The sequence below is a fragment of the Danio aesculapii genome, chromosome 21, assembly GCF_903798145.1.
Source record: "Danio aesculapii chromosome 21, fDanAes4.1, whole genome shotgun sequence".
NCBI lineage: Eukaryota > Metazoa > Chordata > Actinopteri > Cypriniformes > Danionidae > Danio > Danio aesculapii.
The window spans coordinates 37,201,039-37,214,989 of record NC_079455.1 but is presented as its reverse complement, the minus strand read 5'-3'; the positions used below and the strand labels follow the sequence as shown (position 1 = coordinate 37,214,989).

The 13,951-nt window shown below is 38.2% G+C and overlaps 1 protein-coding gene across 1 annotated transcript in view; it reads left to right on the top strand.

The window, feature by feature from the left end:
* Window positions 1-13,951, top strand: part of nr6a1b (nuclear receptor subfamily 6, group A, member 1b) — a 53,382-nt gene that overhangs the window by 4,089 nt on the left and 35,342 nt on the right. Inside the window, exon 2 of the mRNA XM_056447206.1 lies at window positions 13,202-13,237. Coding sequence (XP_056303181.1) covers window positions 13,202-13,237 — 36 coding nt within the window. The remainder of the gene's footprint in view (window positions 1-13,201; window positions 13,238-13,951) is intronic.

Sequence of the window (13,951 nt, the reverse complement as noted above, 5' to 3'; positions counted from 1 at the left end):
ACTGATATTGAGCAAAAGACAGGGTATGTTTTGTATTTTCAATGAAAATGAAAGAAGGTAGTTGTGTTATATAGGCTCCGTTCTGTTATAAATATGCATAGAGTGAAGATGATGGTCATATTAATATGTAGCTACACGATGCCGAAACGTTTTAGTAAATTTGATATCAAAATGAAAATAGGCAGTTCCTTATATCATGTCTTCATTTTATTGTTAAAAAAAATGAAACAACATAGCTTGCAGTGTGATGCGAATGAGTTTATAAAGTACACTGTTCCCTGTGAAGATTTAGCCTACCCGATGTGTCCGCGGGAGTTTGTTTTCCATATCAAACTTGCAAAGTCTGAACTTACAAGGAGAGGATGCAAGACTGAACTGTGTGTAGGCTACTTAATATTGAGGAAAAAGCCCCAATCAGGTCAGCGAATGTCTGCAGCCCCGCCTCTGTTTTCAGATGTCTCCGTTTTCCCCATCCACACTAACATGGAGCAGCATGAATTTTAAAATGAAAATGAACTCTTCAGCATTTTCAAAAAGCTCCGTTTTCGGCACTCGAAAACTCCAGGGTAATGTGGACAGAAAGCGTAACTGTAGCAAAACTTATGCATTTTAAAACTAAAACGTATTAGTGTAAACGGGGTCTTAAATATTAAGCGAAAGAAACTAGCTAAATCTCAGTCACTGATTGCACAATTAAGTGAGTGAGTGTGAGTATGTGTGTGTGTGTTTGTGTGAGCGCTTAATTGAGATTTAGTCTCGGAGCTTTGTCACCCTTCCCCCACAAATAAACAATCAAACAAACACACGTTATAAACACTGCAGATAAACTTCCTGTCCACCCACCCACACACACACACAGAGGGCTCTAAAACCCCTCTCGCTGCTGGCCATTCCATGACCCCTTGTTTTGACCCTCCTGTTGCCATAGACACCAGGATGACTGACCATGTTGAACAGGTAGACTGGCTTGACCCCAGCTGTTTAGCCTTTACATCAATTTTACATTAATACATGCATTTACTGCACTTTAAACTAAATTAAAAATATTCAAAGGAAGATTTATTAAAAAATAACATTGCTATAAAAACTAGGACTAAATGCAAGAATTGTCATGTATTGCTCACTTTTAAAAATCTGTCATTTATTGCGTTTTAAAGAATATAAAGGAATATTTTTAAGACAATTGCTCTAAAAATGGTGCTATATATAAGTATTTTCATGTATAGCTCCCTTTTATATTGCTAATATGTGAACCGGTTGCAAAAGTCCACAGTCTATACCAGTGGTTGTCAAACTGTTGTACGCGGGCTTCTTTCTAGTGGTACGCGGAGAAATACTGACTGAACTAAAAAATTAAAAACAGTTTTTTAACCCTTTGACGCGAACGATTACACTCATGTGATCAGCACCGGCTGTTCCCTGAAGCGTACAATCACATTGGTGTGCGTAGAATGTTTACTTCATCGCATCATCAGATGCTAAAAATCAGAGCACATACACGCTAGAGCTGCACGATTTTGGCTAAAATGAGAATCACGATTTTTTGCTTAAAATAAAGATCACGATTTTCTCATGATTCTGTAGATGTAAAATAAAGCTTAATATGAGTCAGCTATTATTATTGTTATTTCTAAAACACATGGTAAAACAACATTAGGCCTATGTTTAAGTCTACTGTTAGTTAAATACTAAATTTTGTATAGACTTGAAATGGTGAACTTGAACAGACTTTAAATTTGTCCTGTTTGTTAATTCACAGTAAAGTGATGACATCAGAATATAACTACTCATAATTCTGAAGTTGAATTATTATGTTTGAGACATATACTTGTCATTTGTCATTGACAACATTATTAGACAATTTTTTTCACTGGTAAAATGAAACATTTGTCATTATCAGATTCCCTCTTGCATTATATTCAACATTATATAGGCTAGAGTAGATATACTGATCAAGTAAACATGGCTATGGAAGAAAAAACATATCAAGCTTTAAAACGCGATATGATCATTTTACCATAACTTTTCAATCCAGATGGATGGGGCAACCATTACTGCATCTAAAATGGTAAAAAGCCTTGGAGTAAGTTTATTTTAACTTCTCTGACCACATTTCTAGAACTGCTCGATCTTGCAGATTCGCACTCTATAACATCAGAAAGGTCCGACCCTTCATATCTGAACATGCAGCTCAACTCATTGTTTAAGCTCTTGTTCTCTCCAAACTGGATTATTGCAACTCTCTACTAGCCGGGCTTCCAGCTAATTCTATCAAACCTCTTCAGCTGCTTCAGAACGCAGCAGCACGAGTGGTCTTTGATGAACCCAAAAGAGTACATGTCACTCCGCTACTCACCCGTTTGCACCGGCTGCCAGTTGCTGCTCGCATCAAATTCAAAGCTCTGATGTTTGCTTACAAAGCGACCTCTGGCTTTACTCCTTCATATCTGCTCTCACTTCTGCAGATTTATGTGCCCTCCAGAAACTTGCGTTCTGTGAATGAACGTCGCCTCGTGGTTCCATCCCTAAGAGGGAAGAAATCACTTTCCCAAACTCTCGCATTCAATCTGCCCAGTTGGTGGAATGAACTCCCTAACTACATCAGAACAGCAGAGTCACTTGCTGTCTTCAAGAAACGACTAAAAACTCAACTGTTTAGTCTCCACTTTCCTTCCTAATCTGTAACTGCCTCTCTGGCTATACCACTAACTGTACTCTCTCTCTCAAAAAAAAGAGAAAAAAACATTACTAATGCTTTGCTTCTCAGACTTTACACACCTTAAACTTGTCTATTATAGTTGTGTAACTATACTATCACTGCTGCTCTTATAGTTGTGTAAATTGCTTCCTTGTCCTCATTTGTAAGTCGCTTTGGATAAAAGCGTCTGCTAAATGACTAGATGTAAATGTAAATGATGTGTGGCCGGTTTCACTTTCACTGCAGAGAGCACTCTTGGCTTTGGGAAAAAACACACACATGCAAATCATGCTTCCCGCGCGGCTCCCAAACGATCTCTCTGTGCAACAAACTGAACGTTATTTACAACTTTATTAACAACATTATTCACAGCCTAAGCAGGTTCACTAAAGTAAACATCAATGGCGGACACGCGCATCCTCTCGGTAGTAAACAAACTTTTCATTTCTTGTCATTTCGCGTCTGCGACTACATCAATATATTAAGACAGAAATGACATTTTTGGGTAAATTATACCTTAAAAATACAGTACGTGACACTTTTAACGTCATTCGGAGGTGTCCATGTTGCTCATTGCTGCGAAGACTTGTGCGTCCGCCTTTACGCTTCTCTCCTTACCTTGAATATATAATTGGCTGAATCGTAGAAAAGCTGAATTAAGATCACGTGTAGGGTAGAATCGAGGTTACAATCTTTTTTCGATTAATAGTGCAGCTCATAATACGCGCTAGAGAAACGCCTTTGCAGACTAGTGCTGTTGTGTTGGTGTTTCAGTTACTGCAAACTCAGGAATCTCCCCATACTGCATCACTGGTAAAATATTTATTACAAATGTGTTAAATGTGTGTTCGTAGTTGTGTAAAATAATGTGTGTTTTTGATAAGTTAATATGATGTTATTTGTTTTCTAAAGCAGCGTGGCAGATCTGGACATCCCTAAAAAATAATGAAAACTAAAATTCAAATGAAGTAAAGAATGATAAAACATTCAATTCAAAATGAACACAGAAAATGATCAATTAAAAATAAATTAACTATTATAAATACATTATTATAAAAACTATTAATTGAAACTATAATATTTACTCCATAAAAGTAATACAAATAAAATAAAAAGTAATATAAAAACATTTTTTTTTCTTTTTTCTTTAATTATTTGTAAACTTGAAATTACTCATTGAAAATAGTTAAATTATTAAGAGTAAATCCAACTTTTGATCCTTATTATTTTCCATGTACAGTGCAGGTCTTGATTATAGGCTTAAATGCCATTTGAGTGTAGATTTACACACACACACACACAGATTGTGATGAGCAGAGGTGATGGGGGTCGACTGGGATCTCGTGTCCTTGGATCTGAACGATGAAGCTCTGGAAAATGGAAAATAAATGGATATTCAGGTTACATTTCAGCACTACATCTGTACAGCTCCTCACGCTCACTCAGCCGAGGGGAACAGAAGGCATCTGGACAGGGGGAGGGGTGTGCGTGTTTGTGTGGATCTATACCTGCCTATACGCATGCCTGAGTGTGTGTTTGTCCTATACGCATATAATGTAGAATAGTACGCTCTTTATAAAGGTGCATGAAGAGACAAAATAAGGGTTTCATCATCGTAAAACAACTTTTTTTCTTGTTTGCTTCCCCGAAGATCCTTTTGGTGAAATGTTAATATGTTTTATTTCTTGAAAACTTTACCTTTAGTTAAAAATTAATGAAATCATTCAGTTTCCCAGCACTGGGATGCGGCTGGAAGGGCATCTGCTGCATGAAACATATACTGGAATAGTTGGCGGTTAATGGTGTAACGGATCAAAAATCTCCAGTTCAGATCACACTACGGTTTTTGAGTCACCGGATTATTTTTCGGACCAGCAACAAAGGAGACAAATGTTTATTGCTTTCCATTTGTACAAAAATGTTACTGCAAAAAACATTGGTTTTAACAAACAGAACTTAGAACATGTAATTTAAATTTAAAAAAAAATCAAGACAAAAACAGCTGAATAAAAAGGAAAATATTCAACACAAAAAATGATCTTTGCTACTGTTGCCAATAATGCTAAATCTAGAAATCTAACATTACAACAGATCATATTTATTTTTAATTAATTATTCAACAATTCACACGTAAAACTTTATGTTTCATTATAGGTTGATCATTTTTGAAAACCTATTCAGTGACTGAATTTTGATGGTTGTTTGTCGCTCCCTATTGGTTACGCAATGGGTAAGTTTGCGGTTCATTCAGTTGTGGCGACCCCAGGATAATAAAGAGACTAAGCTGAAAAGAAAATGAATAAATGAATGGGCTGCTGAATATTTGATTCTGATTGGCTGCTAAATATTTGATTCTGATTGGCTGCTAAATATTTGATTCTGATTGACTTGAATATTTGATTCTGATTGGCTGCTGATTATTTGATTCTGATTGGCTGCTAATTATTTGATTCTGATTGGCTGCTGACTATTTAATTCTGATTGGCTGGTGAATATTTGTAATGTAATGTATCCGTCTTTCGGATGAGACGTTAAACCGAGGTCCTGACTCTCTGTGGTCATTAAAAGTCTCATGACATTTCTCGTAAAGAGTAGGGGTGTAACCCCAATGTCCTGGCCAAATTCCCTCTCGGCCCTTACCCATCATGGCCTCCCAATCATCCCCATCCACTGAATTGGCTATATCACTGTCTCTCCACTCCACCAATAGCTGGTGTGTGGTGAGCGCACTGGCACCGTTGTCCTGTGGCTGCCATCGCATCATCCAAGTGGATGCTGCACACTGGTGGAGGTGTGGAGAGACCCCCTGCATGATTGTGAAGCACTTTGGGTGTATGGGCATACATCATAAATGCGCTATATAAGTACAAATCGCATTACATTACATTACACAATGTAATTGCTGCAACATTCATCAGCGTCAAGTTCCATTAAACAGTGATTTTAATCTTTACCATGAACATCAGTGTTTATATCTGAACTATAAACTGTTCTCCCAGTACTTCTGTGTTATTTAATTGTTTGTAACTAACTAAAAAAGTGTATAAACTGAATCTCCCTCGATCAAACGCAGATTTGAATGCAGCACTTCAAAAGATTAAATAAACATGCAAATCATTATCATTTATTATTCATGTTGCACAGGTTTGAATTAAGATATTTTAATGTTTAATCGTGCAGCTTTACACCGCAATGCAGACTAAATAAACAGTGACAGAAAACACCTTTAATTAATAACCTAAGAAAGCATTTAGGCTCCACCACAACGTTTTCACTCATCATTTATATTTTACAGGGAAGCCAAAATGCTTTCATACACGCGATTTGAGTGACGTGGGAGGCAATCTCTCTGCTAATGTTTTAAATATTAGATTAACCTACAATTACATTCATTCATTCATTCGTTTTCTTTTCAGCTTAGTCTCTTTATTAATCAGGGGTCGACACAGCGGAATGAACCGCCAACTTACTGTATCCAGCATATGTTTTACACAGCAGATGCCCTTCCAGCTGCAACCCATCACTGGGAAACATCCATACACTCTCTTTCACACACATACACAACGGACAATTTAGCCTACCCAATTCACCTACACCGCATGTCTTTGGACTTGTGGGGGAAACTGGAGCACCCGGAGGAAACGCATGCGAACACGGGGAGAACATACAAACTCCAAACAAATATATGGAGCTGTAATGCACTCGACACCTGCCTGGAACTACTTCAGCAGCATGTTTATCTGAAAATAACCACAGGCTTTCAAATATTCACCAGCCAATCAGAATCAAGCATTCAGCAGCCCTGTAGTATGAATATCTGAAAGCCCATTTCAGTGAACTGCTAAAGATGATTACAGGCAATATCAGCTGCAGTGCATTGAGCAGAGCTGGATATATGTGGTCCCGTTTAACATCAGCCGATATCTAAATACCGTCGCTTACTGGTCCAACGAGTGCAGTGAAGAAATGTGTGTGTGGTCCAGAAGCAGACGGCGAGCACTGGCTGATGTCAGATGATGCTGTAGGAGTGTGTGTGTCCAGATCCACCATATGCCATAAAGCGGCCCTGCGTGTGGCAGATCAAAACCCCACAGCTGTCAGAGACTATAGCGGATCACACTCATACACACACACGCACACACACACACACACACACACACACACACACACACACACACACACGCATGCACACACATACACGCACACATGTATACACAACCATGCACACTTATACACATCTTCAGACATACACACACACCCACACACACAAACACTATCATGTACAAACAACCATGCAGACTCATACACACTCTCAGACATGCATACACACACATGCACACACATACACACAACAGTGTAGACTAATACACACTCTCAGACATGCAAACACACTCGAACACTCAAACACACACTCACACACAAACATGCGCACACGTACACACAACAATGCAGACTCATAAACACTCTCAAACATGCACACACACACGTACGCACGCACGCACACACACAAACATACACACAAACATGGAGACTCATACACACCATCAAACCTTTACACACACTCTCACACACATACGCTTACACACACGCACACACACACACACACACACACACACACACACACACACACACACACACACACACACACACAATCATGCAGACTCATACACACCATCAAACATTCACACACACTTACATACACACACACAAACACGCAGACAGACTCATACACACTCTGATACACACACACACAAACATGCAGACTCATACACACCATCAAACATTCACACACACACACATACATACACACACACAAACATGCAGACAGACTCATACACACTCTGATATTCACACGCACACACACACACACACACACACACAAGCATGCAGACTCATACACACTATCAAACATTCTCACACACACACACACACACACACATACTGTATACACTCACAAGCACACAAATGAAACACACATACTCAGCACACATGCATACACACAATCATACACTCAAACCCATGCTCACACATTCACACACACACACAAACACACATGCATAATGCACACACATATATTCACAGTCATACACTCACTACCACATAAACACAACCACACACTTGCATACACTCATACACACTTACACTCACACGCACACACACACACACACACACACACACACACACACACACACACACACACACACACACAAGTACACTCATACACTTACTCAGCACACACACATAAACACAACAGCGCGTGCACACATAAACACGTACACACAGACACAACCCCCCACACACATAAACATACACCATCATACACTAACACCCTCGTACGCGCACACAAACACACATGTCGCTGGCTGACACACACTCGTACAAACAGCATGTACACACATACACACTCGCGCACACGTGCACTCACACATAATCATACACTTACTCGGCTCACACACAAACACACTCACACACAAACACAACCGCTCACATGCACAAAGACACAACACCCATACACATACAATCATGCACACTCTCATACACGCACACAAACACACAAGTGTCGCTTGCTAAGAGACACACACTCATACACTCTTACGGACACGTAACACATGCGCAAAAACACAACCTCACACACATGAACATTCTCACCTACACTCGTACACTTACTCAAGCACACGCACACACAAACACATGCATAGACATACACTCACACACTCAGCACACACTCACGCACGTGTCGCTTGCTGAGGGGTCGCAGGGGCCCTGTCCTGAGGGACAGTAGTGAGACGAGTGGACAGATGGATCTGAGTGATAGATAACAGAAGAAGACAGAGAAGAGCCTCCTCTGGATCTGATGATGAACTGATGAGTGTGTGTTCATCGTAGAAACATTTACCAGAAACATCATGATCAAATGCTTGCAAACATGTCTATTTAAAGGAATTTAAGGGGATATTTCACACAAAAATACGGTTTACTCACTGTTTACCAGGCCCGGATTAGGAATTCAGAGGCCCCTGGGCACAATGTCTTGCAGGCGCCCTACCTGGTCGCACCCCTATTGTTACATTAAAAAATAAGAATAACATAATATTTTTAAAATAAAACTAATCTATAATGTATTGCCCACATTTTTAAAGTAATTGATATACAGCACATATATTTCTAGTCTACAGAGATTTAACTCATTTTAAAAGCCCACTTTGAGAAAAAAAATACTAAAACAACTAGTGAAAATTAATGGATTTTAAAGGGCACATAGTTTACCTCTTTTTTATGATTTAATATTAATATTATGGTTCTTCTGAGTGTGCCAGTTTAGCTTCAGTTTAAAACACAATTCAGATTTTTTTATTATAATGTGTTAAAAAGTGTCATGTTGGGGGCGTGTCCACAGTTTGCTGATTTAGGGGTGTGTTGCTTCACATGTAGATTAGTTTCGGCTTCCCGCCCAACGTAACGAGGGGGCGGGGCCATGAGCTCACCCGCTCTGCGTTTGCAACACAGACGGGAAGACTGAGAGGAGCAGGAGAGGATCCGCATTCAGTCGTACATGTACGACTCGGACACAGACCGAGCAGAGAGTACAAAATCATTTGTGTCTTTGTACAGTTTTACAGCCAACTGTGTGCTAGTTTCAAGTGCCGAGCTTGTACACAGATACTAATAACCACGCACACTGAATTAACTTTGACTGAGGCACCGGATGCGCCGCTCGAAGCCGCGACACGGCACACCAGACACTCTCTGTAGCGCGGCAGAGACATGAAGTGTCCCGAAACGCCGCGCTACGCATTTTTGAATTCTAAACACCGGTCCGCGGCGCCCAGCCGTCGACTTGAGTGTACCCTGATAGAAACCGATGTTTAGAATTCTAAAACGCATGCTAGTTAAGATCACAGGGAGCTTCTGGCATCACGAGAAATGCAAACGGCTGAAGTATAAGGTAGACTTAATGAGAAGTACACATGTTTGCAGACCTACCTAAAGATACAACCAATAATTCTGATTAGAGCGATAATGTGGAGAATATTGCTCTTGTGTTGAGCCCAATGAGCCTTGCATCTAAAAATAGAGCAAGGGTGTTCCTTTAGTGATATCGCTTCGACTCACGCTGAAAATGGCGGACGTGAATCAACAAACTGAGGATATGATGATGCGCCTGTCAATCAATATTGGTGGGCGGGGGGACCGCACTTCTATGTAAAGTTGCGGTCGGTTTGAAAACCGCTCCAATTGGTCCACCGTTTTTTATGTTGTTAAATTGAAGAAAAAGCACTGGGTGTGTTTATATCACCCCAATATGCAGTCTATACACCATACATGCACATATGTCTGTCCAAACAGCTTGAAAAGTAGATTTTTTACTATAGGTGCCTTTTAATATACTTGCTCAAGTTCACTGAAGCAGTACAAAAAATATATATTTAAGGGTATTTTTAATGTATAACTTCTATAATACATATGATTTGGATATAACTCCTCTCCAATCCAGTTCTATGGGTCTTCTAAAATACACACACTTCGTCACCTTGGAATTATAAGGTTCTATCTGCATTGGGAATGATTTTGAGATATTGAGCTTCAAAGTTTTTGCATATTATAGCAAACAGTATTTGTGTAACATTTGTTTTTCAAATAAAAAGTCTTAAAATGTAAACCAACTTATAAAAAAAACATCAAATAATGTAAATAAGTTGTCAGTTAATATGTCTATAACTCTATTTTGACCAAAATGTCAGATAAAACCTTATAATTCTAAGGTGACGACTTATTAATGATTCCTTCTTGTCTTCCTCGTGATGAAGAGTAGGCAAAATCTGATATGTAGTGGGAGAAAAAAGAAGAATGAGTTCATCAGACGCTGGATTCGAACCGGGTTCATGTTTGATCGCGTCAACGCATGTTGCCATGCACTTTACAAGCTACGCCACTCACGCTGCTGTTTGGCGCGCTCTTTAGTTATGTCGTCTCTGTCAATCAAACAGTGATGAACGGGAATCATTTAACTAGCTTATTCCAACGAGGTGCGCTATTTGCATTTAACCTAATTAGACACTCCAAAATCTGCATTTTTTCCCCCCTCGCAGGGCGACCAAGTGCGCACGGGCCCCTGGGCCTGTGCCCATAATGCCCATTGGTTAATCCGGCCCTGCTATTTACTCACGCTCAAGTGTTTCCAAACGTTTATGAGTTTCGTTCTTCTGCTAAATATTCAATTCATCTTTATTTGTATAGCGCTTTTACAATGTAGATCGTGTCAAAGCAGCTTCGCATAGAAGATTATAGTAAATTGAAACAGTGTCAGTTCAGTTTTCAGAGTTTAAGTTCAGTTCAGTTTAGCTCAGTTCAGTGTGGTTTAATATTCACTACTAATGGCTCTTAACCACTGACTAGTACGGTATGGGTCAGTACAGGTCATCTTTATCAGGCTTGCGTTTCCACTGCTAAAAGGGTGTCAATGGTACTCTTTTGGTGGGCGTGGTGTACGACAGAAAGTTTCAGTCAACGTCATTCTCGCTCAAGAAAATTTCACAGTAAAGCTGTACGAGTCGTTCACACTTCTCACAAAACAGATGTTTTATACACATACATACTTCTGTAGAAATGTTTATTACTAACTTTTCTATAACCCTGATATAATTATGACTGCAGATCAATGAAAACGTCTGCAATTATATAAAATAAATAAATAAATGCAACATATATGAACACATACAGACCCTTACAGTGTCCGATATGTTACCAACTGCAAAAGAACTACACACAACGTACATTTAGTCCTTATTTAGGTTGAAAAACAACAGGAAGTATAGCCCACAGTCAGTTTAAACCTCTCATCTGTGTCTGTAAAGCAGCACGTGTAGCCTCTAGTTAGAGAATAATTTCGTCATTCTGAGTTCATAATAGTCCAAAAAGTTAAACATGGCAGTTCGTTCACGTTTGCTGAAAAATAATGTGTTCCTTTTTTCCCGCTTCTCCTTTGTTTTTTCATGCTTCACTCTCGAGTGTGTCAGTTTCTGAAAAGGATCGAGTTTCAAAAGCAAGTCAATAATCAAGCGCAGGTTATTATTATCAGCTCAAGAAGTTTGTTATTTCAAAAATAGACGCGCAGCAAGCGCAAACAAGAAAAGGAAACCACTCGCACTTCAGACTGGCTCGTAAAAAAACTACAGGGCACAGGGTAAAATCTGCTCTTATTCTTAGCTTTGTGGCTGTTCATCAAGACCTGCTTGCGGTGGGGAAAGTAATTGAAAAAAATTGACCTGGAAAAATTAGATTGATTATAGTTTCATAGTTTGAATAAAGCTAAACACCTGTAACCGTTAACTTCCATAGTATGGATTAACAAATACTTTTATTTCAATGGTTATAGGTAGGCCCGCACAGAATCTGTGCACGCAGATTTCCGCAGATTTTTAGCCCATCATTGAGTCTATTTATTTACTTGTGTAAATGCGTGTACATTTATTAAATTATTTAAAATATACAGTTCTTAAATTATTTTCAGTGATATTATAGACTAATATAAACATTTATATATGATTTATTTACAGTGCAGTTTGTAAATTAATAGTTTCTGTCTTTTAGTGGAAGTATTATATGAGAGACTTGCTTTGTTTACCAAGTAATTGGATCTAATTGGATTTGAATTGTAAACATTAAAGTTAAAAAGGTATCATTTTTAAATTTAATATTTTAAGTTTTTAGTTATGATACTCCTTAAATCATTCCACATAAATCCGCAGATTTTTTACAAAATTCTGCACAGAAATAGCCAAAACTGTCCGCAGATTCTGTCTGGCTCTAGTTTCCAGCTTTCTTTAAAATATATTCTTTTGTGTCCAACAGGGTGAGTATCTGATTACAGAATCTTAACTTCTGGGTGAACTATCCCTTTAATAGGGTTTGACAAATTTTTTCAGGCAACATGGGTATTGATAAAGTTATTTATTAATTATTATATATATTGTATTAAAAATAATAGAATTGTATTAAAAAATGCACATAAAGTATTTTCTGACCATGTAAATAAAACAAACATCCCTGGAGTCTGTACGTTTTACAGTGAAATGTAACTGAACTAGATTAGAGATAAGAGTTGATATAATTTGTTACTGGCTGAATCAATTTTATTTGTAAAATTTATTTGCAAATTTCTGAATGATTTATTTTTCAGTGTAGAGTTTGTATTAATAAAAATATCTTCTTTTTATAATTATAATATGAATAATAATATATCATCATCATGCATTTGTAAAACACCTGTAGGACACACTCTCCTTTCAGTATTGTCGGAGAGAGAAATAAATAAAACAAATAAAGATCAAGACTTGTTATAGCATTTATATAGACAATCTTAATGCTTCTTTTATCCTCACTTGTAAGTACTTTAGATAAAAGCATCTACAAAATGAGTACATGTAAAAGTTTTCGAGTAGTAATTCCACACAAACAACATCTTTCTAATAGTCTCTTTTTCTCTTCCCTTGTCCTCTTTAGGTTTTTATGAAGAAAACTCCCTGCAGGATGAAACCGGTAAGGAAAAACTCAATAATCTCCATCCTGCCCCCTGATGGCCAAATCAAGCATTCACTCCTGCGCTCTGTCTCAAATTCACATTATACTGAATATTGAATAATAATATTAGGCTGTTCTTTTTCTTGAGCCTTCTTAAAGGTTCATCTATATTTCTTTAGTGCTTTTACAATGTAGACTTTGTCAAAGCAGCTTAACATAGAAGTTCTAGTAAATAGAAACTGCTTCAGTATAGTTTGCAGAGGTGAAGTTTAGTTCAGTTTAGTTCAGTGTGGTTTAATTTTCACTGCTGAAAGTCCAAACACTGAAGAGCAAATCCATTTGCTCCACAAGTCCCAAACCAAGCAGGCCAGTGACGACAGTGGCGAGGAACAATCTTCACCAATGATGAAAGTGAAGGTAAAAAAAAACCTTAAGAAACCGATCATTCACTCACCCTTTACATGTTTCAAAGAGCTGTTTTCTTCTGTTGAATTCAAAAGAAGATATTTTAAAGAAAGCTGGAAACCTGTAACCATCGGCTTCCATAGTATTTGTTATTCCTACAATGGAAGTCAATGGTTACAGGTTTTCAGCTTTCCTCAGATCATCTTTTGTGTTCAACAGGTTTGGAAACACCTAAGGGAGAATAAATAGTGGCTACATTTTCAATCGTGGGTGAACTATACATTTAAAAGAGTTCTACTTCTGCAATCTTGAAGAAAACACCTGCAG